This window comes from Helicoverpa armigera, chromosome 10 (assembly GCF_030705265.1).
Source record: "Helicoverpa armigera isolate CAAS_96S chromosome 10, ASM3070526v1, whole genome shotgun sequence".
NCBI lineage: Eukaryota > Metazoa > Arthropoda > Insecta > Lepidoptera > Noctuidae > Helicoverpa > Helicoverpa armigera.
Window position 1 is genome coordinate 10433638 of NC_087129.1, and position 25393 is coordinate 10459030.

Here is a 25393-nt window from a genome sequence, read left to right on the forward strand (position 1 = left end):
TGAATACTAAACTATTCATACTCAGTATATCCTGGTAACACTGAATGTGAGATGTTGGTTTGTTGACTTGACTGTTTGGTTAGAGTTGTCATGGTTACCGTTTTAGAAAGGGACACTATCAACGGCACTCTCACGCGGGCCGATTTTTGATATTTGATAGATACAAGGGTAATGTCAGTGAGCGCGATTACTAGAATCGCACACTCAGGCGCAGTGGGGGCGATTCTTTATATCGATTTGGTATCGATAGAATGAATCAGTTCCATAATCTTTCCGCCATCTAGGGCCTGGATTCTTTATTTTCAAATAGAAGGTATAATAAAAAGAAACAACAGTTTATAATGATCACATAATTATATTATAAAATGATTTAATTACAATAAACAGAATAAGTATCATAATGTACCTACACTACAAACAACTTACATTACGCAGAAGCGGACAGGACGTACTCCTCTCATATTTACATTTTGTACATTGAGCGCTCGTTTCGGTCATCGTAATACTTAATTTACGTCCCTCGCGTCGCTAACGACAACTCGATCAATAAATAGGGCGGGGGAGGGGACGAGCGAGGGGAGGGGATAGACGCTGCGCCGCGGCCGATACGCTATATGTTACAGAGACCGCGGGCCCACGCTATGTACACTACAACTGTTCCACGAACTTCGTCAGCTGGTCCTGCGGCGTCATCGGCGGCAGCTGGTCGTCCGGCGGCTGCAGCGGCGCCGCGGGGGCCGGCGACTGCCGCAGCAGCAGCAGCTCCGACGGCGTCGGCGGCCGCGGCGACGGCGTGGCGGGCGGCGACCGCGCCGCGCCCACCGCGCCGAACGCGTACCGCGCCCCCCCCAGCCGCGCCCGCCGCCGCCGCCGCGCCCGGCCCCACGCCGCCCGCGTACGCGCCGCGCATGCCCATCATGTTGCCGCCCACGCCGCCCTTGAACCAGCCCGCGCCGCCGTGCGCCATGCCGCCGGCCACGCCCACGCCCGCGCCGCCGCCGCCCACGCCCCCCAGCCCCACTCCTCCGACGCCGCCGACACCAGACACACCGCCAACCTGTCAAAAAAAACAACTTGGTTAGCATATTGAAAAATAGCAACGACGGTGAAACACTGCTACCTGCTATCAATTCGCCTATTTCAAGGGAAAGCTTATGTACATCACAAAAGGAAGGAATAATAAGTATATACTACTTCGTCTAGAACCTTACATGTTTCTATTCTGAAATTAAGTCAAATCATAGGGCGAACGAAATATTCAATAGTCAAGAAGTACGTACTTGTGTCTGCTGCGGCAGCATCTGATGCATCTGCTGCAGCCGCTGTTGCTGCGGCTGCATCATGTGCGAGAGCTGCGGCTGCTGCTGCTGCAGGCCGACGCCGCCCACGCCGCAGACGCCACCCACTCCGCCGACCCCGCTCACCGTGCCCACGCCACCCACGGGCCCCACGCCGCCGACACCGCCCGCTGCCTGTTGCTGGTTTTGGGCGTTCTGGAATGAACACACAAACATGTTCAATGATTCTGTTTTATACTACACGTAAATAGTGAGAGAACTCAAAAGTTTGGAATTTTTATGTGAATTTATAAGTGAATTGAGAATGGATAATAATGAAACTTGATAGCAAGCGAATTTACACAAGTTTCAAAGGCAGTTATTTCATCGATCATTAGTAATTTAGCAGTACCAATTTATTGCGCATAAGCTTATTTACTTCGATATTCATTATATGCTTTTACATTATTCAACACCGCAAGTTACCTAGGCTACATTTCAAAGCATGTCAAAGGAAGATTAGAAGTAATATTTTCGCCATATTCTTTAAGAAGAGCTGACTAGAAACACCAATGACATTTCCAAAAATTATATCCTTCACAAAGGCTCTGTTACAAAGCTAACAATAAGAAGAGATAAGAATGTAATGTAATCTGTACGTACTTGTCTCTGCTTGATGAAGGCGGCCATGAGCGGCGGGTTGGACTTGAGGATCTGCAGGATCTCCTGCTGCTGGTTGTGGCTGGTGGGCGAGCGCAGCGTGGCCATGAGTTGCTGCAGCGCCTTCTGGTGCACCTGCGGCTGCGCCTGCTGCGTCGCTGGCGCACCAGCTCGCTGCTGCTGGTAGACAAACGTATATGGTGAATCATCAAGCTTTGTAGAAGCGACAAGCTTGCTTTATTATGTACTAACTTCCACCCGCGGCTTAACCCGCGTGAGTTATTGATAAAAAGTATCCTATGTTCATTCTAGTACCACTAAGAATATGTGTACAAAGTTTCATGAAGATCGTTAAGTACTTTTAGCGTAAAAGCGTAGCAAAGAAACGGACTTTCGCATTTATATTTTTACTAATATTTAGTAGAATGTAACTAACACTAGACATGGGTAGTTCGCGAACGATTGAAGGAAATGGACTACTTCACTTCCGAAAATAAACGTATCATTCCTTCACTACTCCTTCGAATGTGTCTCTACTTCATTTAGTTCACTAGTTCAGGATCCTTCCATAGATCGGATCGGCTACATATTTCGATTTTTAAATACGCCAACCTAAACTAAAATATATCTAAATTACTTTAAAGCTACATAATTTTGTGTTTATTAATATTTTCACGGTTGATAGTCCTAAGCCTGCATAAAGTATGAAGGAAAATCAAGATATCGAGATAAAAAATCAAGTGATTCATTCGTCGTTACTTATCCCTCACACTACAGATTGACTCGTTTTGATTTACTGAACTAAATGAGTAGAATATGATTATGTTTCCTAAGAGCTAGGTGACTCATTGACTCGTTCAGATTTGGTGAACTAAATGAAGTACTGAAGTAAATGAGTGGACTACTTCGTTGAGCGAAAAGAACTACTTCATTCATTTCTTTTCAATGACACATTTTGCGCATGTCTAACTAACACAAAGTTGACCCTGTTGGTCAGGAAGTTTGGTGGAGGGTATACTGCAGTGGCGAAGGGTGGTTTAATGAAATAGGGAAGCCGCAGCAAAAAAAAACTGATTAGTAGGGAGTAATGATACTGCCATCTACTACAAAAAATTATAAATCCCCAAGTAGGGTCATTAAATCGCGGAGAATCTTAACACCGCGATTCAGGATTTGCATAAAAATGCACAACGCCATCTATGTTGACGTAATGTAACTAAAACACTTAAACTAACAAAATATTGTACACACACGAACTATGTTACTTCCAAATGATACACACACCAATAAATTCGATTAAGTAATACAAAGAAAAAATTGTTAATGGTATTATCTAAAACAAAATAAGAACAATGAGAGTGAATTTGTCTGATTTGTTTGTTTACATATTTGAGAGCTCTAAGCGCTGTCTTTGTGACGCGTTCTTTCTCGTTCACTCGCGAGTTTTGATTGGTGGAAGCCGCTCCGTGAGCCGGCTTACCGCTCGCCCTTATTTTGCGAACATCGCGCGGCGCGGCGTGGATGACGTCACGCAAGCGTAGTTTTGTATGGACGAGGAAGCCGCGGCTTGTTTAGTAGGAGCAAAATGTTTCAAGTAATTTATAGACAATTTTTTTTACGGTGGTAGGCGTTTTGTTATACCTACATATTTAAATTGTGTGGTTTAAATGATTATATTAATTATACCTATACCTATATTACAACTTATACCTATGCTTCTTTCTTGAAATTCGAAAGGGAAGCCGATGGGAATCGGCTTATTAGGACGCCTCGCCACTGCATAATACTGCATAATTTGGAGGACATCATTAGCATTATTAGCATGATGACACGATGTATTCTCAAGATTATAGAAGAGAGGAGTCGATGACACGATCCTTCTTAAGGTTGACGAAGAGAGGTATGTCTTAATAGACTCATGGGTTAACGAGGATACGGCTCTTTCGATCGACCTCGCACGACATCATGTGACCAACGATGACGCAAAAGAGAAAGTATATTTAATTATAAATCGAATGATCAAACTCAACGGCACAACTGTATCACAAACTAGCTTCTGCCAGCGGTTTCACCCGCATCCCGTGGGAACTACTTCCCGTACCGGGATAAAAAGTAGCCTATAGCCTTCCTCGATAAATGGGATATCTAACACTGAGAGAAATTTTCAAATCGGATCAGTAGTTCCTGAGATTAGCGCGTTCAAACAAACAAACTCTTCAGCTTAAAATATTAGTATAGATGAACATACTTTGAAGGGCACTATCGACAGATGAGATGACAACCTTATTGGTTTAAGAGGACGAATTGGAATTTTTGGCGCCAAGGATTTCAATTTTTCTCAGTAAATACAAAACGGATCAAAATACAACTTGGTTACCTGAAAGTTCATGATATAAACCTTATTTTGTTAGAAGTAGAAACATGATTAGGTAACTTTTATAACAGAGAAAAATATATCAAACATACCTCTTTTTAAAAAGAGATTCACATATTATGGGCATACGGGACCGATTTAAGAGGACGAATTGGAATTTTTGGCGCCAAGGATGTCAATTTTTCTCAGTAAATACAAAACGGATCAAAATACAACTTGGTTACCTGAAAGTTCATGATATAAGCCTTATTTTGTTAGTTGTAGAAACATGATTAGGTAACTTTTATAACAGAGAAAAATATATCAAACATACCTCTTTTTAAAAAGAGATTCACATATTATGGGCAAACGGGACCGATTTAAGCCTCTTAACTTTTTTAGTAGTTGAGTATATACATACTCTTTAAAATTGTAGTAGGAATTTTTATTAAATTATCATTTCTAAATATTAAAATTACAAAACCATTTTGTCGCTTACGACTTTTAGTTACAAGCTAGCGCGCGTATTGTTATCCTCGCCCCGCTCAGACGCTCCGACCCCTTTTGGCGCCTTAGATGCGCGTGCCGGTTATGGAATTATTGTTGACCAATTCCTCGCCTTAACGTATATAGATAGGGCCCAGAACAAAACCTTGTAGGACACCATACATGATGGTTGTGTTCTAAATATAAATAGTCGTATGTTTCCACAAATGTTGTAATTAAGTTTTGTCAAATAGTCTGAGAAGCCCTGAGAGCATCGCACATAAACTTAATTTCTGTATTTTCAACATAGGATCAGACACGAAACGGAATCAAATGTTTGACACAAGTCGAGAAGGATTTGGAACGCTAAAGAACTTGTCAAATCTTTCATTTTTATCTTGTTTTATGTTTAAGCACTCTTATTGAGGATTTTTGATAGAAATTTCAAAACAGAGATGGGTCTGTGATCCATTTGATCAATTTTCGAGAAAAAACTAAGCGTCGCGTCGCGATGCGATATGCATATTCTTAAGAGGTGACGGACATTAGTCTGCTAATTACACAAGGATGTTATGTATGAGAAGACAGTGACATAGGTACTCTAGTACCGTTTTTGTTAGCTAAAAAAACAGCCATTGAATTCTAGTCAAAAGGTGCCTTTTAACTCAGAATCAGAATATTTTTTTGAAAACTACAGCCATAGATTAGGCTAAAATTGGCTTACATAAATAGGCTTGAACTGTTAACTTACTTGTAGCTGTTGTTGCGCGTGCGGATGCGGGTGGTGCGGCGGGTGGTGCGGCAGACGCGCGTGGTGCTGCGCGTGCGGCGGGTGGTGCAGCGGCGGCGGCGCCCGGTAGCGCGCCGCCCACTCGGCCCGCGCGCCCGCGCCCGCGCCGCCGCCCGGCGGACCCATCGCCGCCTGCTTGCCGTACGACGGCGCTTGTTGCCGCGCCGCTTCCTCTTGTACCTGCTCAATGGACACGTGATTTAATATTTTAGAATGCTTTCGCATTGTAATCACTCACTTAACATTGATTATGAGAGTCCAAATAAGGTAATCCTTTTTGGTACGAAAATTATAGTCAATAAAAAAGTGCAGAAATTGGATTGAGGCAGTCAGACAGTCAACCCTATCGAAAAACGTTTTATAGCACGTGGTTACACTGGAAACTAACCCTTAACATACGTAGTTGGAATAAGTTGAGACAGATAAAAAAAAATAGGCTTATGTTTAACTGATCACCAGATGTAGTAACAAATAGCAGACAAAAATAGTAAATGATCACCAAAATGAAACTCGCATTTTAATGTAAAACTATAACCAAAGTTTTAATTAACACTTTACTATCCTATTAAAGTGAAATTACTCCAAAATAAATCATGCGTAAGCCAAAAATAGTAAATGATCACCAAAATTAAACCACCATTTTAAAGTAAGATTATAACCAAAGTTTTTAAATTCTGCTATCCTATTTAAGCAAAATGAGTCCAAATAAATCATTGTTATCCAAAAGTAGTAAATGATCATCAAAATTATACCAGCGTTTTAATATAAAATGATAATCAAAGTTTTTACATCTTGCTATCCTGATTAAGTACACTGACTCCAAAAAAATAAGTTTGGCCTGATACAATAAATGTAATGTATAACATTATGGGGACCCTTTTCCTGCACTAGGGTGGAAAATTGTCTTTTGCATGCCTCTAAACAGTGCGATAAGAGTGTGTTTTCGAGGGAGTGTATTGAGAAACACATTCTTCTTCATCTTTCTCCTGCCCTGTTCCCAATTTTACTTGGGGTCGGCGCAATATGTAATTTTCTTCTATTTTCCCCTGTCACTCGTCATACTGACACTCACGCATGCATTGCAAACACATAACTTAATATGGCATCATAATACTTTATTTGGTAATAAGCCTCCATTTTATGGCAATCACAGTGACTTATTTAGGCAAAAATAATACATTAATTTGGTTGTCAAGAGTTGGTGATCATTTACTAAATTTGGTGGTCGAATACAATTTAAGGTGAAGTCGTGACTAAAATAGCTGGTACTATTACATTTTTAGACTTTATTTTTCTGGTGTTCAGTAGATATTTCTGGTTACAAAACTAAGGGTATCAAAGCATTTTATGGTGGTCATTATATTTGTTCCCAAAAAAATATCATGATACATACCTGCTGCAGCGCTTTCTGCACATTGTGAGGTAACGCATGCGTGGCAGGCTTGGAGGGAGGCGGCGACGCCAGCGCGGCCGCGGGGGGCGGGGACGGCGGCGCCGCCCCCCGCGTGTTCATGGCCGCCATACGTCTGCGCAACAGCTTGGCTTGCTGCACCCGCTGTTGCACTTGTTGCTGCTTCAGCTTCTGCTTGATGCTGCTGCAGAAAGGCACCGAACACTTGGTCTCCTGGCAGTGTTTCGCGTGATAACAACACAACGCGATGAGCTGCTTGCAGATGGGGCAGTCGCCCTTGGTCTTGCGGCGGCAGATCTTGGTGTGCGTGACGACTCGCTTCATCTTCTGGCAGGACGGCAGGCGGCAGTTGGCGTCGCGGCACTGGCAGGCGTGCACCAGCGACTGGATGCAGCGCTGGATGGACAGCTTGCGGGCCTCCTGCGGGTTGGCCTGCTTCATGTCGCCGGGCGAGGAGCCCACGTCGATGTCGAGGCCGAGCTTCTCCATCTTGTGGGGATGGCCCTCCTTCTCGTGGCAGGGCACGCAGAGGTCGAAGTCGTCGCAGACGGTGCAGTGGTAGCGCGTCTCCACGTGCGACTTGCAGCTGTTGCAGGTGTAGACGAACTTGTCGGTGCCCTGGTTGTGCAGCTCGTACAGCATGCACAGCGTGGAGAAGCGGGCGCGGCGGGTGGACGAGAACTCGTAGTGGCGGTCGCGGGCCATCGTCAGGAACGCGTCGCGCCCGTCCATCAGGTCGCAGTTGATTAGCGGGTCCGGGTCTTGGATGGGCTGCGCAAACAATACATCATGTTAAACAACTAAATACATACACATCTCATCATATAGGTAACTGTCATATCAAACTGGCATTTTATATTCCCGAAAGATTTAATGTATTGTGGATTTCTTACTTTCAGTAAAAAATTAAAGAATAACATTTCATGAAACTTTAGTTTTTATACATCAGAACAATAATTATATACAGCACTTTTAATGTCATTGCGTAAAAAAGTGCTCTGGGGCACGTGTGAAACCGGGGAAAACTACGTCATGATGCGATATCGCATAATTACTTATATGAGTATCTTATATGTCTATAAATGAATAAAACTATACAGGAGTAATATCTTTCAAAATTTGATATAAAAAAATGCTAAAACTCACCGCTAAGCTGGCAGCAGATTGTGCGGAATGTAGCCTAATAACGAAGAACACTTCCTTGTGCTTCTCCATGGTGGCGAATATCTTTGCACTGAGATCACTGCCCTGCTGCTGGTCGCTCTGCTTCTTGCTGTTCTTGCGCTGCGCAGCCTTCGACTTGTTCGACTTCTTGGCCTTCTTCTGACCCTTCTTCTTACCGTCAGGACCTTGCTCATTCTCCTCAGAGGACTGGAATATCTAAAAAACATGTTAGAAAATATTGTCTCATGCCAAACCCAAGCAATTGTATCATACATAGCATGTTAACACATCTTCGGGTACCAATACCGGTGCATTTGACTCTAAAGTGCATTTCTGGTTCGTGCTTGTTAGAAAACCGTGCAGTTGTCGACTGTAATTAGTGACGTAGATCGGACACACACAGATTAGAACGTGACTATTAGTAAGAGCTTGAGAGTTGGCAGACATTTTTGACTAGGCATTTGATGCAGGCTCCGAGAAACGGAATTTAACCCTGACTGGTGAGTAGCGGTGCTTAAATTTATTTTCTTGTATTTAACTTGACTCAAATACATACTCAAGTCTACCTGCTCTCAGGCTACGACGGAGTTCGCCAACACAAACGGCTGTAGTTATTGACAACGTGCAGTGCATAACATTTGTCGTGTACTTGATACTGACCACTGCCTCGGCGGCTTCGGCCTGCTTCCTCTTCTCCTCCTCCTCCTGATCCAACTCCTTGATGGACTCCTCAAGGACGTTGGGCCAGAAGTCGCCTTCGAAGTAAGGCAGCTCCGCCGCAGACGAGATATTGTCCTCCATTGCTTGCTTCAATATGTCTTTATAATCTAGTATTATCCTCTCTATGATTCCCTTATCTAACATTTTCTTATACCACTCTTGTAACCTTTTAGGTTTAGGAATTTTTTGTTCGGGTGGATGGCAGTGGAAGATATAGTCGTCACCTTCTGAGGGCGGACAGGCCCAGATGTGGGCCATTGTGTAGCCCAACTGCTTGGCGTAGTCTAAATATCCTAATAAAATCTCGTGGTAGACGGCAGTCCTGTACTGCCGGGGTTGGAAGAAATGTACAGAGTCTAGATATGCTATGTAAACACGCCTCGTGTTCGGTGACGGACTTTCACTGCCGTATTCCTGGAAGAGAAACGTTATGATTAAATTCCGTTCAGAAGGAACCAGATGCTATTGCTGAATTTACATGGTTGCTTTCACAAGATGATTGTACAGTTCCTTTATCAAAACCAACCTAAAGGTTTTCCCCATTTATAATGATGATGAGAAAATTCAAATAAAGAGCACCATCATGTGAGACAGTCATAGGTGAAAACCTTGTGCAATAGGAAGTAATGACTCACCTGCACGTGCATGCCAAAGAAACAAATATCGGTTCCATCGATCTCTTCAAATGCAAACAACGCTTTAGCCCGATACGGGAACTCGGCGCATAGTTCACCAGATTCTACGAATCTCGACCTCATCCCGGGTTTCACTTCCACCATCTGAAAAGAACATCATATTTAGAATTCGATAGATACTACTGCCATCTATGCTAATACCTATCATTTCTCTATAATAACTATCGTGTTGGTAATTCTGTCGTAGTTCTGTATAATGAAATGAGACCTAATGATTTTTTTGAGTGAGAGAGAGCATAAGATTAAGCCAGATTCATCACAACAGAAGAATGGAGGAAATTAGTGACCAAGATTCATAACAAATGCAGAGATTGGTTAGAATTGTGAGACAATCACAGATGTTTTGCGTAAAGTAGTGGTTGTGTATGGTTCAAGTCCCTTACCTTATCAGACGATGCTACCACCCTGATATGCACTTCACCAGCGCCAGCCTCTTTTTTCTTAAGGAAATTATTGACTCTTGTTTCAATATAAATGCCAAGTTTGGAAGTAGGAAGTTTCTTAGCCGAGAATTTGTTCTCTTTCCGTTTAGCCGCTTTCTTCTTCAAACAATTATCACAGCAGAAGCCCTGGGGCCATATTGAATCGTGGTGCAACACACATATCTGGTGCTGCTTCCTCCCACAATCCATACACACAACAAATGGTTCTTGTTCTAGGTGATCATTCTTCATTTCTTTGAATTGATCCTTCTTGATTGCACTGAAATATTCACCGCATATCAGTCTTCGTGTGAAAGTTCTTTAACCAAAGGTGTTTTTAAATTTTTATTAGACACATATTTACAGATTACAAATTTCACGTATAGTAGACAAGTTGAGGGATACTCACGTTTGTGGCTGCAGCGGGTCGTCGCCGAGCGTAACGGTGTCGCCCTGGATGTCATTGAAGCATTTCTGGCAGAAGGTGTATCTATCGGAGACAACCCCATACGCTTTTAGACTTTATTCATAACGTCCATGTGGCAGTAGTGATGTGAAGCGAGCGTGTACAGGAACATTGTGTGCAGGCAAGGACGTGCGTGGACAGGGCGAAAAAAATTTAGTAAGCAATGAGAACATAAAAGGGGTTAATAGTTAGACAGTGGGCGTGGCACATGGGGTTACAAGCCCAGCATGAGACAGCAGCCCTTACATAGACATCTCAAACAAGGTTCTTTTTAAATTTTGTCAGCCCAATTATGCATTACATTTTTATAGAGTGCTTACTCGCCAAAATTTAAGTCCACATTAAAAATAGATTTCCAATCCATATGGCAAACAACTTGAGGAAATTTCATTGCCTTCATACCCACGTAGAATTACTCACTGGTGAAGGCTGAGATGAAGGCTGAGATTTTCATTTCCATATGCGCCATCTAAACCTACCGTTGCTGAGATGTCTATGAGCAAAAATTTTGATGTGAAACAAATATTTCTTAGAATCTTTTAAGTAAATTGTCGTAAAGAAATAATTGTTTCGAACACATGATACAATCCAATCGTTTAAGCAGCGTTATTGACATTTAAGACAATAGGAAGAGAGCACAGAATGAGTGTACTAATTGAGAACAATTAATGCTATAATAAGTATCCCATTTAGCAAATAAGCATGGCTACAGAGTGACTATGTAACAAATATTGATAAATAGGGAATTGATTTTACATTAATGTTGGACCACGCGTTTATTTCATTGTCATGATTTATTTGTTTAGAAGATATGAACTTATTGTTGATAGTTTTATGTGGCAGACTGATTTTATTATTACCGTTTTGTGGTTGATTGCCTTTATTTAGGCGTTACATTATATTGACAATGCAATGTCTATGTGTTTCAAATATGCATTTAATAATAAGACAAATACATGTATAATTTACAAATAAGGTTGGACGCTATAATATAATAGCGAACGAACGTATTTTTACCAAGATTTTATTTTTATGGCTGTTATATTAACATAGGCTAGCTAGTTAAGGCAGGTATGTATGTACTTCATATTTTTTTTTCTTACTAATTTTAGACAGTATTTTGTTCCTTTGTAGATCTTAGCGAGACTAAAAATATTTTTCTTCTGTTCCATTACAATTTAAACGATACAACATTAAGTTTAAACGAGGTTTTGAACCAAAACAAATCATTACCGAGATACAGAACATTGGAGAAGTAATTAGTTGCGCGACATTTGAATATTTATTTTTGTATACGTCTTCACGTTTCACTCCATCATATAATGAGCTTTTGGAAGTGAATATTAGTTTCAATGAAGAGGGATAACATATTTTGTGAAGAATCTTTATTAATCTTCTAGATGCGGAAAAATATATTATACTGTAACTGAAGAACTCCTTCATTAATTCAAGACGTTTCATGATTGGTCAGAAACATTCATAAAGCCGTGGATTATGAATATAGAAACGAATGCAATGTCAATCGATTTTTCACGGCGACGTTTGTAGGGCAGCGTTAACAACATTAATCTTACTAAGTAACACCTATTTTTATCTAAGAAAATCAATAGTAACAAGGTATTTTGATCAAGGACCCTGCAATGTGGTGCAAGTAGTAAAATATTGAAACAATGTCAAATGAATTTGTAGCTGTTTGTGTTCCAAGATGATTTTTATGAGGTCAATGTAGACCAATAAGACTGGTGCTAATGATTTCATATAATATTACAGAGTACATGTTACCAAACAGATTTCATTTATTTAGTTTCATACCTACTTATATACTTTTTGATATTCTTAGTTTAGTTTCAAGACAAGCAGTATTGCGGATAAAACTTAGGAATGACTTGAATTTACAAAGAAAGATTGAATGTATAGTAAGATTTTATGATTTTCTATTAACTCAGACTAGGTAAAGAAAGACACATAGGTATATACTTTTTCGCGATTTTAAGAAATACCAATATAAAATAATAAGGTACAGACTGACTAAATGAGTGTCAGTTACCGTTGAATGCCGATCTCATATTCCTTTGTTCCGCGACGGATAGCGAGCGATGCTCAGGTTACAAAATCAACTAGACACAATCATTATCAAGTATGCCACGACGGCAGTACGAGTTGAAACTTCTCAATAACTTACTGATAGCAATGCATTAATTGCAATTATTGAACATTAGTTCGGCGTGCATACAATGAGGTTTTTGAATTATTATTTTTTATTAATTTTATGCACTTGATTGATTGTGAATATTTTCGTTATGATTTAAAGGTTTACTGAATGGCGATAAGCAATACTTCTTACCTATTTTTTTTTTTGATAATTTGATTCAATCCACATAAATTATTTAATACGGCAACAGACTATATAGATTCATTGTTGTAGTAAAACTGTTTTAGAAACAAAGTCAATTTATAACACAAGCTGCAATATCAGAACTTTTTGCGGTATTTACATGATTCATAGTTTTTTGTAGCCACGTTAGGTAGAATGCCTGGTTTTCCATTGTCAATTTTATAATTATTGTATGTTATATGCCACTACAAAATATTAGTGCTTATACTTTCCTTGTATTTAATTTTAGGGAGCTATTATTACTCAATTATAATGAAGTATGCTTCAACGAATTTGTTCATAATTTTATTTAACCAGACTTTTTGGTTATTATAAGGTCCAACCACACAAACACACATATATTAGTAAATTTTTTGCACACACAAATGAGGGTATTTTAGTGACATTTCCCATGAAAATGTGAGTACACCAGTAACAAAATAATGTATAAAGCCAGCAAAAGCGTTAGTCTGAGAATGAAAAGCTGGACTGATATGTATGTGTATCACTATTGTGTGAAATATTGAATTTAAATAGTCATTTCAAAATCAAAAGGTGTGTCAACAACTTCAGATATAATTTAACTAGTAACACGGAGCAGAAAATTAATGGAGTCATAATTAGTAGTAACCAAATTATCTGACACTGTTTGGAAAGTAATCAACTAAATGTACGACTATTCTGGAAAAGTTTGCATACAACCGAAACTTGGAAATATATACTCCATTCATCTTCAACTCCGCTTTCAAAAATTTCATCAAAGAAAAAAACTTTCATTAAAAAACTGCTTCTAAAAACTATAATTATTCAAAATGTTCTTAAAAATTAATATAGTTCTTACCTATTCTGGTAACTGAAGTATTTAGCGTCCCTGGGTATGGTACAGAGCTGCTTGCCATAGCAGCACAGCACTTGAGGGTTGAAGGTGTACTTTCTACCACAACAGTACCCCAAGCTTTGCATAACAGGGTCTATTTCTAGCTCGAACACTTCGGAAAGCTAAAACAATAATTTTGCATTACAAAATGTTATACATGATAGAACATTGTATCTCCATATTTAGAAATGTGTGAAACTTTAGGCTAAGAAAAAAACCAATACCATCTTATTCAAAGGCCAGCCTTTATAACTGAATAAATATTTTCAAAAGAAACAAGACAGATTTTGCCCCTCTGGCAAAATAAATATTTACAATAAATACGTGATTGACGTCAAAGTGTGCGAAATTTTGCAATGCTGTCACATTTAAGACCATAGTACAGCACATAGTAAATAAACAGTAGTTTGTATTGAATCAGTTAGAATAAAATATTGAATAATGGCCTTTCTTATTTGAAATCTACATTTGTAAGTACTGAAAATGAAAATAATCTGTAGGTAGTGATGAAAAAAGTGCTCACCTTAGTACAATATCTATAAACTCTAGAATTCTTGCGATTGTAAAGCCACGCGTTCTCAAACATGAGCCACACGTCGTCCACATACTCCCAGGGATCTCTGTAGTCACCTCGGTCTAGCTTACACTTGATTGTCGACAAGTCTATGGGTTTGGTCACAATGTCGAAGTAGTCGGGGATGCCCAGCGCCTGAGCGTCTACAGGTTGTCTGAAGGGGAGGGACTCGGGGTCCTGACGGAATAATTTCTCTAACGTAGGCATGAGCGCCACTCGGAGCTCTTCGGGTTTGAACACGAAGGTTCTCCTCACCCCCCTCTCCCCTCCCGTGGTCTCCCCGACACTCCCCACACTGGTCTCCCCGGGTTCTTCCTTAACTTCTTGTTTGATCTCAGTCTTGACTTCGGGTTTGATGTTGAAGTCTGGTCGTTCCGCGTCCTTGTCTGGGGTTTCGTCGCGCATGCCTTTGCCTCCACAGTCCTCTTCTGGCTCCTCCTTGATCCGGACGTCGTCTGATTCTTGTTTGACGCGACCGTCGTCTTGTGGTGGACTGTGAGCAAAATTGAGAAATTTAACAACACAAACAAAAAGTATAAAAATATAGGTAGGTTAATGAAAATAAAGAAGTTATCGTCGAAGAACTAAAGCTTTGATTTCCTAGGAAAGCGATGCAGTCATATAGCGGCCTCACCTGTCGTCGGCGTGCGCGGAGGCGGTGATGGCGGCGAGGTGCGCGGAGAGCGGCGCGTGGCGCGGCGCGGGCGAGGGCAGCGCGTGCGGCGTGGCGGGCGTGCCGGGCGCCGCGCCGGCGGGCGGCGACGCGGACGCGCGCCCGAAGGCCGCGTGGTTCACGAAGGGGCTCTGCACGGCGCCGCCCAGGATGCGCACCTTCTGCTCGGGGTGCCCCGGCGACGCCAGCGGCGCGGGCCCGTTCGTCTGCATGGGGTAGTTCGGCGCCGGCGACGTCATCGGCTGCCCGAACGGCGACATGCCCGGGTTGCCCACGCTGCCGACGCCTACGCTGCCACCGTTCGGCGTCTGCGGCATCTGGTTGGGGCTCGGCCCGGGCGGTCCCACGAGGTTGGACTGGAAGGTCATGCGGTTGGCGGGCATGGATAGCGCGATTCCTGGTGAGGGAATCCTCATGGCAGGCAAGGCGGGTTGAGCTCCCATGGCGGGTAGCGTCGGCCTGGCGAGTGGACCGCCGCCGCCCGGCCGCGGCCCCACTCCGAGCACGCCACCACCTGACATGACGCTCACAGGTTGCTGCAACTGCTGTTGTTGCTGCTGTTGCAATTGCGCAACTTGCTGCTGTTGTTGTTGCTGCTGCTGCTGCTGTTGTTGCTGTTGCTGCTGCTGTTGCGCCGCCTGTTGCTGTTGAGCTTGCAATTGCTGCTCCTTCCGTTTTTGTCTCTTTTCCTCGAGTTCTTTCTGTATTTTGTATATCTTTTCGGCAAGTAGATGATAGTACTCTGATCGCGTGCTGGCCATCTCGTACATATCGCCTTCGACTTTTCTCGCGTATGCGACTAGATTATGCATTCGCTTATCTAACATTGCAGTCGGGTCAGGTGTGGGAAATATCGCTTGCACCCTGTGGAAATATTGTCTGTTATCGAATCTATCCTAACAAATGATACATCGAACTAAATCATTTTGCGGCGAAATGAACTTACAGTTTGTGTACGAGGTGGTTTCTGAGATCAGCCGTAATAGAATGGTGCCACTCTTTGGTGCCGGATACTGGGTTGGCGGTTACGGCTCCGCCGGGTAGCTGAAGTGCGCCTCCCATCTGCACACGGTTTTTAGGATATAAGTCGCAAATACAGAACGAGGGCTACTTATGCTTCTTAATGTTGTTAAAAAAAAGGCTGAGAGAGATTTTCGAGGCTTGGTCATAACTTTAGAATAAGTAATTCACATGAGTAAATAAATAATAAATAAAATGTAAGAAGCATAAAACTGTAATGAATGACCGGATAGACACCGGCACTCACCAACTGCTGCTGTTGCTGCTGCTGCAGGTCGTTGGGCTGCTGCGCGAACAGCGACTGCATGGGCTGCTGCACGGCCACGTCGGGCAGGCCGGGGCGCGGCGGCGCCGGCATGCGCGACAGCGGCGCCCGCGGGAACGCGCCGCCCACCATGCCCGACACCGACGTGGGGCACGCGATGCCCAGCGCCTCGTACGCGCGCTTCATGTCGGCGCCCTGCGTGCTGGCGGCCGGCGCGGGGGCCGGCGCCGCCGGGGGCGCCACGCTGGCCCCCAGCTGGCTCACGCCGCCCATGGCGTTCCCCGCGCCGCCCACCCCGCCCACGCCGCCGACGCCGCCCACCCCGGGCACGGGGCCCACGCCGCCGACTCCGACGTTGCCGGTACTCACTCCCGCTGCTGTATGGGTCACTGCCGCTGCTACGACAATGGAACATTTTGCATGTGATTTTTCTGAGTCGCTATTTGAAGAAGTTACAAAGGGAAGAAATTACACTTACCATTCATATTTCTAGTCCTATCGGCTTGCTTCAGCGGCAAACAAACCGGACAGTCATTCTTATTACAATGTTTCCAATGATTTATGATTTGTCTTGATGATGAGCAGTGAGGTACCGCACAATTTTTGCCGGCCTGTAAGTGGTATGTTTAATTAGTAACTTTTAACTAGAAGACGTGTTTATGATTATTGTTTTTCGGAAAAACTAATACCTGACACGACATCATATGGTTGAGAACACCTTTCATAGTCTTGCAGTGCGGTAACGTGCACTGCCACGTCTCTCCATTCGATTGTGACTCTCGTCGCTGGCACTTGTGTGCGTGCAACAATAGTACTAATTGCTGTTGGATAAGCTTCCTTTTCTCCGGGTCGGCGATGGAGCCGGTGGTAGGCTGCTGCGAGGCGGTCGGGGGTTGCGAGGAGGGCGCCTGCGTGGCGGCCTGCGGCTGCGACTGGCCGCGGGCCGGCGCGCCCGGCGTCTGCGGCGAGGGCGCGGGGGGCACGGCCTGCGCCGCGCCGCCGCCGCCCGCGTCGGCCGGGGGCCCGAAGCGCACGCCCACGCCCTGCGCCGCGTTGGGCGCGCGCTGCACGTGCGGCCCGGGCCCCTGCGCCGACTGCGCGTAGGGCGGCTGGTAGGGCGCGAGCGGGTGGCCGCCGCCGCCCGGCGCAGGCATGCGCGGGTGGTGTTGCAACGCGGTGCGCATGTTGGGCTGCATGCCGACTCCGACACGCCCACTTAACGGACCGTTTTGCATCGCCTGTACCTGTAAATTGCCAAATTGTTACTTTTTGTAGAGGCAAGATAACAATGGCTGAAAGATTACCTGTCATGCTGATTCATTTTTGTGGTAGTTTACATTCACATTAAGACCTGTTAGGCGGTACTACGATAGGACAGCGCGACACCTTATTTTGGTGAAAATAAAGTCACTTTTAGTTATGGGTCATTGTCAAATTGTGTGCAGGTTGCTGTTTCTTCTGATTCTGTATCTGCATTGATTGAAAATGTACTTTAATTTTAATGTAGCTCATACAAAGTGTTCTCCACTTATTTTAACAATGACCCTTATGCTGTTTGATCATACTTTGGTTTTCATGTTCAAAATGTTGAATTCTAGTTATCACTTATGTACAACTCTGGAAAAAGATAATTTACCTGTGCATGCGGATGGTGGGGCGGCGTCCCGTGATGGTTGGCGCCAATCAAAGTGGGCAGCTGTTTGTTCACGCTATTCATGATCCCGCTCCCGAGCATGCCCGCGCCCGACATATTGCTATTGGTCACTATCATGTTCCCGCCGACGTTGGCCACGTTCATTCCTCCTTGGATTGAACTCATCGGCATGGTGGAGTGCAGTTGATTTGGATGACTCGTATTTGGCATTAGTTGCGGGTGCATGCCACCCATGAGGTCCTTGGATACAGACACATTGGGAGGTGACTGTAAGTTTGGACTCTTACTACCTAAATTACTCAATCCTAATGGATTGTTGTGGCCTACTAAGCCTTTGTTGCCCTGTGAAAAGACCAATACACGGCATACACTATTAATATGGCCTATTTCTGAACTTGTAAATTATTATACTAAATTGACCCTATATATTGAATAAGTTATTAAAAAGGAATTTAATTTTATTATTGATTGATCAATACCAAAAATATTGACAAAAAAATATATATCTGAAATTGATGAGTTCAAATCAAAATTTATCAAATGCAAAGTAGAAAAGAAAATATTTGAAAAATTATGTCTCACATGATATAATTATTAGAAATTGATTCCTGAATGAAAATGTAACTTTCTTTAATATTTTGCAATAGAAGTAATATTAAATGATTTTAGAATGTCTAATAAGCAGTAAATCCATCAGCCCCAGGTACTCACTTGTTGTATAAGGTGATTGTTGATTTGCCTGTGCATAGCAGCTGTTGGATCATCTCCATTGAGCTGTTGCTGTTGGGACATTTGTCCCCCAGGCCCCGGTCCCTGCGCTGGGGGCTTGGGGCCCGTGACTCCGGGCTGTTCACCCCAAGCACCTCCCATCAACTCATCTGGGAGGTCCTTTTCAAGGTCGAACATGTCAAGGTTAGAAAACCCATCTGCTGAAACAAAATTAAATAAAGAACCAGTTTTAGTAATTTTAGTCAATGGTTTACTATTTTATGCAAAATTATTCTCATATAAGTTTTGATACTCTGACTTCCTATTTACCTATATTGTGATGCAGTAAGAAATACTGAGATAAAATGGTAGGTACACATTCTGCACATTTTTTTTGTTTTGAGAATATAGCACTTATTTTCATCAACAGAAAAACTTTGTAAAAACTTTTTACAAAATTTTATGACTGAACTAAATATTTTTTGATGTTGTTTTGATATTTAAAGAATGAGAATTTTACATTAGGGTAAGCCAAAATGATATTAATCTTGTATATCTTTTGTAATCTGTACAACAATTTCTGAAAATTATATTCCGACTGATATAACCTCAAGTCCATGATAACATTAGAGAACATTATAGTTTTTGAATAGTTTTGTTCATATTTAGTAAGAATAGTAGTGATATAAAGTTTTATGTCATCTGCCTACACTAGAATATCTTGCACCATGCATACATTTTGCTTTGTATTTTTCTATCAATAATCTGGGGAATATAACATTCAAACACTGAACTAAAATACTAAAGCAGTAGCAGTTTATTAAAGTCCAATATATAAAAACTTCAATATATTTATGACAGAAATCCTATAGATAACATAAGAAAAAAACTTATAAATAAAATAACATAAAAACAAAGGTAACATCAATCAAAATAAATGGAAAAAGAACACAAATAACATTACTTGATTACATAGATCCACTTTAACTTATTCATATTGATAGTTCAATAAATATTGTCCAAGTTTTACAGGCTCGAAAATATTTTTCATGTTTATTAGAATTATTTTTAATAATGATAAACATATTGCACTAAGTTCTTCTAATATTTATAAACAAAACATAAGATTTACTATGAACTGTGTGGCCAAAAAATAAGCTACCTAATGTGATACAGGTTTTGGTAACATAACATTAAGTTGTAAAATAAGAGTTTTCCATTCAATATTTGGCCTTGCACTTTATTTTGCCAGCATGCAAAAAAGAGGTTATGTTCTTATCAATTTACAAAACATTAAATAAATGATTACATGTGGACGTATAATCTGATGTGGAGTCTACGTAAATTTATCAAATTTTAGTGAAAAAATTATATGATTACTTGCTCAACATAATGTGGGTCACTAAAAGTACTGAGTGTCAGGTAATGTTATAAAACATTGACCAATATACATGTAATCTTTTTTAAGTTTTAGAGATTAATTGCTTCAATTTTACAATAATTTTGTAATAGTTTTTTCATATACTCCTACTACACTTTAGTCAACCTTCTTGTCAAACTAAAATTCAACTCAAAAAGCAAGACCATGCTTCGAAATACTACTAATAATACTGATAATACTTTATATTTCAAAGAAACATGAACGAATAAAGTTAGATTTATTCAATAATTGCATTATATTACAAAATGTACACCCTAAAACAATGTATCAAAACTTAGATTTCATTAATTTTAATAAATGAAATAACAGAAATATACTAGAATGGTACACTAAAATGAACTAGAATTTTATAAAATATCGAGTAAAACCTATATTTTCTGATTTCATGCGCTAAGATACAATAATACGACGCAAAACTTGCGAGGCGCTAACAAGAACGAAGGCAAAATGTCAAAAATCAAAGAAAGATAATATGACAGAACACTGTTCCGACACTTTGCAAACTCGGTGTAAAACAATAAAATACTCACCCGCGGAGTCCGAGGGACCCTGAAAAGGGCCCCCGATCATTTTAGGCCGCTTGTTAGGCGGCTCATCGGCCATGGCTCTGTTTACTAAACGTAAGCCGTCGTGAATATTTCGGCCCGCCGATTTAAAAAACACTTTTATGTCTTATATCTTCAAGAAATAACATTTTAGAACGATTTGTCGTTCATCATAATGTAATTCACCCACATCGCGATCGTCCGATGTCCTTCGAACCATTGAAGGCACATATTATAATTTCTCACTCAAGTATTCGCCATTACAAAGCTCCGAATCGAAGAGCTACACAGACCCTCTCACCATCTTCCGTCGGAACTAGCACAATAAATGAAAACAATATCACCAGATTTTAGCTACTTTAAGGAACTTATTTACGCTATCGAACAACACGATTTCACTTAACACTTTAAAATACACGGAATGGTAAAGTTTATGATAAAATGATGTAAGAAAAAACAGAAAATTTACACGACAAATTCCGAAATTCTTCTCAGTCTCTCCAGCGCAAAATGGCGGCTGTTGATGAAAACTTTTTCTACGCTTGTCAGAAAATGTCGGCCTATATAGAGTATAGGAAAGCGCTCTGATTGGTCCGCGCATACCACGTGACTGCCGGAAATACCGATTTGACGCAGGATCGGTCCGATTATTCTGACGTCAAGGCGTATGGAGCCGAACATAGCCGAAGAAAACCGAAGATGTTTTTGTCATGTAAAAGCATATTTTATATTAAAATCTATGTGAATACTATAATTTTATAAGATAACATGCTAAATAAAGTTGAAAAGTAGCTATTTTATACATCATTCAATGATTTGATCGGACATACGGCTTGTAAAAAATTATAAAGAAGTGTACGTTTGAATATTCCCACCAAATCGGGAGTGGCCATCATCAATACGACGTGTCTCTAGACTGTCTATGATGTAGAGAAGACCATAACCAAGTTTCAATTACTTTTAAATTTCAAATGAAGCACCGGAACCCATTCTATTCAGCTAAAAGGAACAAGGTGAATATTGATTTTAGATTATTTTATTTCTTTATTATTTAATGATTTCTGATGAAAACTAAATAAATCAATTAGTTATTATCGAATGTAAAACTTAATAAAACAGTTCGCAAATAATTAACCATATTCAAATGGAGATCCTTAGGGTTCCTTACTTCACAAGTTTGCTGGTTATTGGGGTCTGTGCTCTGATAGAAATAAATATTTGCTCATACTTAAATTTTTCTCATTTTGGCTGTATACGTATTTTTTCATTACTGCTCAAGAAAAAACAAGAGTTAAAGAAGTAAAAATTACTTACTAATTTTCATTTTTTTCTCGTTGTTTATTGACACACTTACATTATTGAAAATTAATACAGTAGGTTTTTTATACTTTTGTTAGTATTAAATGTCCGCTCAAATATATAATTTTAAATAAAATATTCCCTGATCCCGAATTTCGTTTGTACAGTTTTGGTTCTCAGAAGCCAAAAAGTGTTATGATAAATGATAACTAATTGATATGTTACATACTTACTACACTTAAACAAAATACACTTAAAAGGCAGATGAGATGACTCCGTCGCCAATAAGCAAGCTCAAATTAGTGAAAAGATTGCAGAGTTTATTATTAATCTCTACTAATATTATAAATGCGATAGTAACTCTGTATGTCTGTTTGGCTTTCACGTTTAAACCACTGAACCGATTTTAATAAAATTTGGTACAGAGATAGAGTTGTCCTTGAGAAAGAACATCACGGATAGTTTTTATCCCGGACTTTTGAAAAATTCTCTTGGAAACGCGTTATAACCGAACTCGGGCGGAAGCTAGTTTATAATATCAGTACGAATGTTCACTACTTCAATCGCGACTTATAAAGAACCCTTTTTATGGTTTGTTTACCTTTTAGCTCATGCCTCCGTGAATAGGGTATAAATAGATATGTCATTTCGTATTTTAAATGGAGCCTATGTGCGAACAATAATTAAATAAAATATTCAGTTATTATTGACTATGTTAATGTAAATAAATTAGTTATATTAACATAGTCAATAATATCCAATATTTCCAGGGAGAAGATGCAATAAAAAAGTGAGTACGGAACTCGTGGTGCGCAAGTTCAACTCAAACTAGATCGATTTTTTTAAATTAATTATCTGTATCTTTGTTGTAGACAGGATCCGGATGTCAATGTGTTTCTCAGCTTGTGTTGGAGGGAAATCAAGATGATCCATAGCCGAGATCGATGGCCGATGTCGATACGCGGCGCGGCTGTTTCAAAATAGTTTCTCAAAATATCTATATGTAAAAATAAACCACATAACGATTAATAAATAAATAAAATGAGATTCATAAATAGTATTTTTTTATTCGATTATAATTACAATGAACAATATAAATATATACTATACTAATATAGGCATGTATGTACTTATATACATCTATGTTACATTTCATTAAGAGGTCTTATACCTAAAATCTCCAGTCCAGTTTTGAGAACTATCCTCGAACAGTGAAATACTAATAACCTTTGTGCTGCCAAATCAGAATCAACATTTTTTACTCTTATTTCATTAAACATCCTATTTACATGCCTTGCTAAGCGGAAAAGGTAATTGACTAGGATACAGGCTTCATATTCCTCTAAAGACCTATGTAGAATATGTTCAAATCCAGCCAGTTCTGCTATAACATCTCCAATAACTTCTTCAGGTATATAGTTTGGGTCACAGACATCTGGTAATGATACTCCACAGTTTTGTTCCAAACTCCATAATCGGCAATGAAGGTACTGCAGTTTGATTGCGCTGTCACCTTCACTCTGAAGAGCTTTATCCCAACTAAATGTATAGTCCTTTTGCCTTTTTTGCTTTAAATCATTAAGTAACACTGCTGAAGTGCCTAAAATGTCACACGTCTCTTCATTCATCGCTCCACTGCGGGTATCTGAAAAAAAAAGAACAGCCAGTTCACAACCACATTTTTCATTATAATTTTTGACTTCCGGAAGTGCTCTTCAAGATGATATTGAAATAAATAATTTAATTTTGAATCTGTAAGAAGACAACATAGATGTAATCTTTAATTTAAGGGCCTAGGTAACTTCTAGAAAAATTAGTGTAGGTAGATTTTTTATCCTTACTCTTTGATAATGCTTGTTTTTCATGCATTTTTTTCTTAGCTTCATCTAAAATATCATTCAAGAATACTACATTTCCCGTTCTAGTGCTCATGCCTTTGAGCCTGCCAAACTTGATGTGTTCACATCCATTTGTACATTTCTGATCAATTTGTTTAACAATCTCAAAGAGTGCTGCAAAATGATCCGTCTGAGCATTATCAACTACATACAGCATTTTATCAAAGTCAAACTGCTTGTATCTATCCAGCAATGCTGCAATGTCTCTAGACAGATATAAGGTTGAATTATCACTTTTTAATACAGCTACTTCTCTGTTATTAACTTTTGCTACTATCTTTCCAGATTCATCTTTTTGAATAATGTTCTTGTTTTGTAATAATGTCATCAAATCTTTGATTGCACCACCATTGTAATCTGATTCCCAATGATATGCATCAAAATGTATGCCTAATCTTTGATATACTTTTTCCAATTCCTGTACAGTTACTTGACGGATATTTTTCCAGTTCTCCAAATTCATTCTGCCTTGTTCTATATCTGAGAAGAACTTTCTGGCCTCATTTTGGACATTTTCATCTTTTGATGCTAACTTGTTGGCATAAACATAAATATCATAAAGACATCTAATTGGATCATTCTTTAAATCATTTACATCAATATTCTTTGCTCTTAAACCATACTGAAGCAATCCAAACTGTGTGCCCCAGTCTCCTAAGTAATTAAGCCTAGTTACATGATTATCAAAATAAGTATTTATATTTGCAATAAAGTTTCCTATTATTGTTGACCTCAAATGTCCCGCATGAAATGGTTTTGCAATATTTGGTGAACTAAAATCTATTACTATTTTCTTTGGCTTGACCTCGTGTCTTGGTTGTGGTGACTTGAAACTTTCTAGAATTCTTTGTGTAAAGGTCTTTTTCTCTACTTGAAATGACAAATCATTGATGCTGCTTTGATTTTGCCCGGTGTCTTCAAAACTTTGTCCCGTTTTACTCAGGACATTGACTAGGTATTTATTTTCATTATGTTTATAAGACACACTTATATTCTTCATATTTCTAATGACACTGCTTCTATCAACATTGTGAGGAATAATCTGTAATACACAAATTATTTAATGTAACAAGTCTTAGATTCTAGTTGGAAACTTGGACATTTTAAGACACAAACCTTATCAATCAACATTATTTTTGGTTTCATTCTGTGCTAGAGTTAAATTAAGGTTAGTAATAACAGTGCTCTGTAATAGAAAGTTGTTGCTTCAATTTATTTTATTTTAGAAAGTTGAATAACAACCTAGATCAGCAAGCATGAGAGTGACATAAGCATGTAATGTTACCAGTTGCTTTAATTGTGGATTTTACTTTTACTGTCTGTGAATGTCTGAAGTAAATTCTTGTTTCTATTTTTGTAATAATTTAATTAAGTATTCAATAAAATAAATATTAAAATTTATACAATACACTGTACTCTGAATAGGACTTGGATTGGCTATTCCTTTATGTCGAAACATCAAGTAAAATTTAAATAAAAGATCCGATAAACTATGAAATAAAGCAAGTACTGCTTTATTTTTACAAAGGAGATTTAAGAAGGAGGTGTACATTTTTGTCAATTAACTCTACAAAGGTCTCGAAGTACCTATGAGGTACTTATAAAAATATTTTGTGCTTGT

General features: G+C 40.1%; 2 protein-coding genes across 2 annotated transcripts; both read right to left on the minus strand.

The window, feature by feature from the left end:
• Positions 1 to 335: 335 nt before the first annotated feature.
• LOC110370968 (CREB-binding protein) lies at positions 336 to 21135 on the minus strand. Its single transcript, XM_064036740.1, is given in 21 exon segments — positions 336 to 858; positions 860 to 1057; positions 1281 to 1493; positions 1941 to 2117; positions 5528 to 5746; positions 6960 to 7748; positions 8124 to 8357; positions 8802 to 9275; positions 9497 to 9640; positions 9940 to 10258; positions 10388 to 10498; positions 13660 to 13817; positions 14219 to 14762; positions 14904 to 15806; positions 15889 to 16004; positions 16210 to 16625; positions 16706 to 16838; positions 16917 to 17471; positions 17864 to 18233; positions 18591 to 18810; positions 20561 to 21135. Coding segments are annotated over 21 exon segments (6576 nt in total). The 5' UTR covers positions 20634 to 21135; the 3' UTR covers positions 336 to 648.
• A 1786-nt stretch (positions 21136 to 22921) lies between these two features.
• Positions 22922 to 25040, minus strand: LOC110371002 (probable arginine--tRNA ligase, mitochondrial). The gene is made up of 3 exons (XM_021327050.3): positions 24889 to 25040; positions 23716 to 24814; positions 22922 to 23519 (listed from the first exon to the last, which is right to left on the minus strand). Exons 1-3 carry the CDS (start codon positions 24916 to 24918, stop codon positions 23020 to 23022), a joined length of 1629 nt encoding a protein of 542 aa, XP_021182725.3. The 5' UTR covers positions 24919 to 25040; the 3' UTR covers positions 22922 to 23019.
• Between the last annotated feature and the right edge of the window lie 353 nt (positions 25041 to 25393).

Bases quoted from the DNA above. Each gene is read 5' to 3' on its own strand.
- LOC110371002 (XM_021327050.3), bottom strand. From the start codon at position 24,918: ATGAAACCAAAAATAATGTTGATTGATAAG. The intron at 24,815-24,888 runs GTTTGTGTCTTA...TGTGTATTACAG, and splicing joins AAATAATGTTGATTGATAAG to ATTATTCCTCACAATGTTGA. The intron at 23,520-23,715 runs GTAAGGATAAAA...TTTTTTTTTCAG, and splicing joins AAAACAAGCATTATCAAAGA to ATACCCGCAGTGGAGCGATG.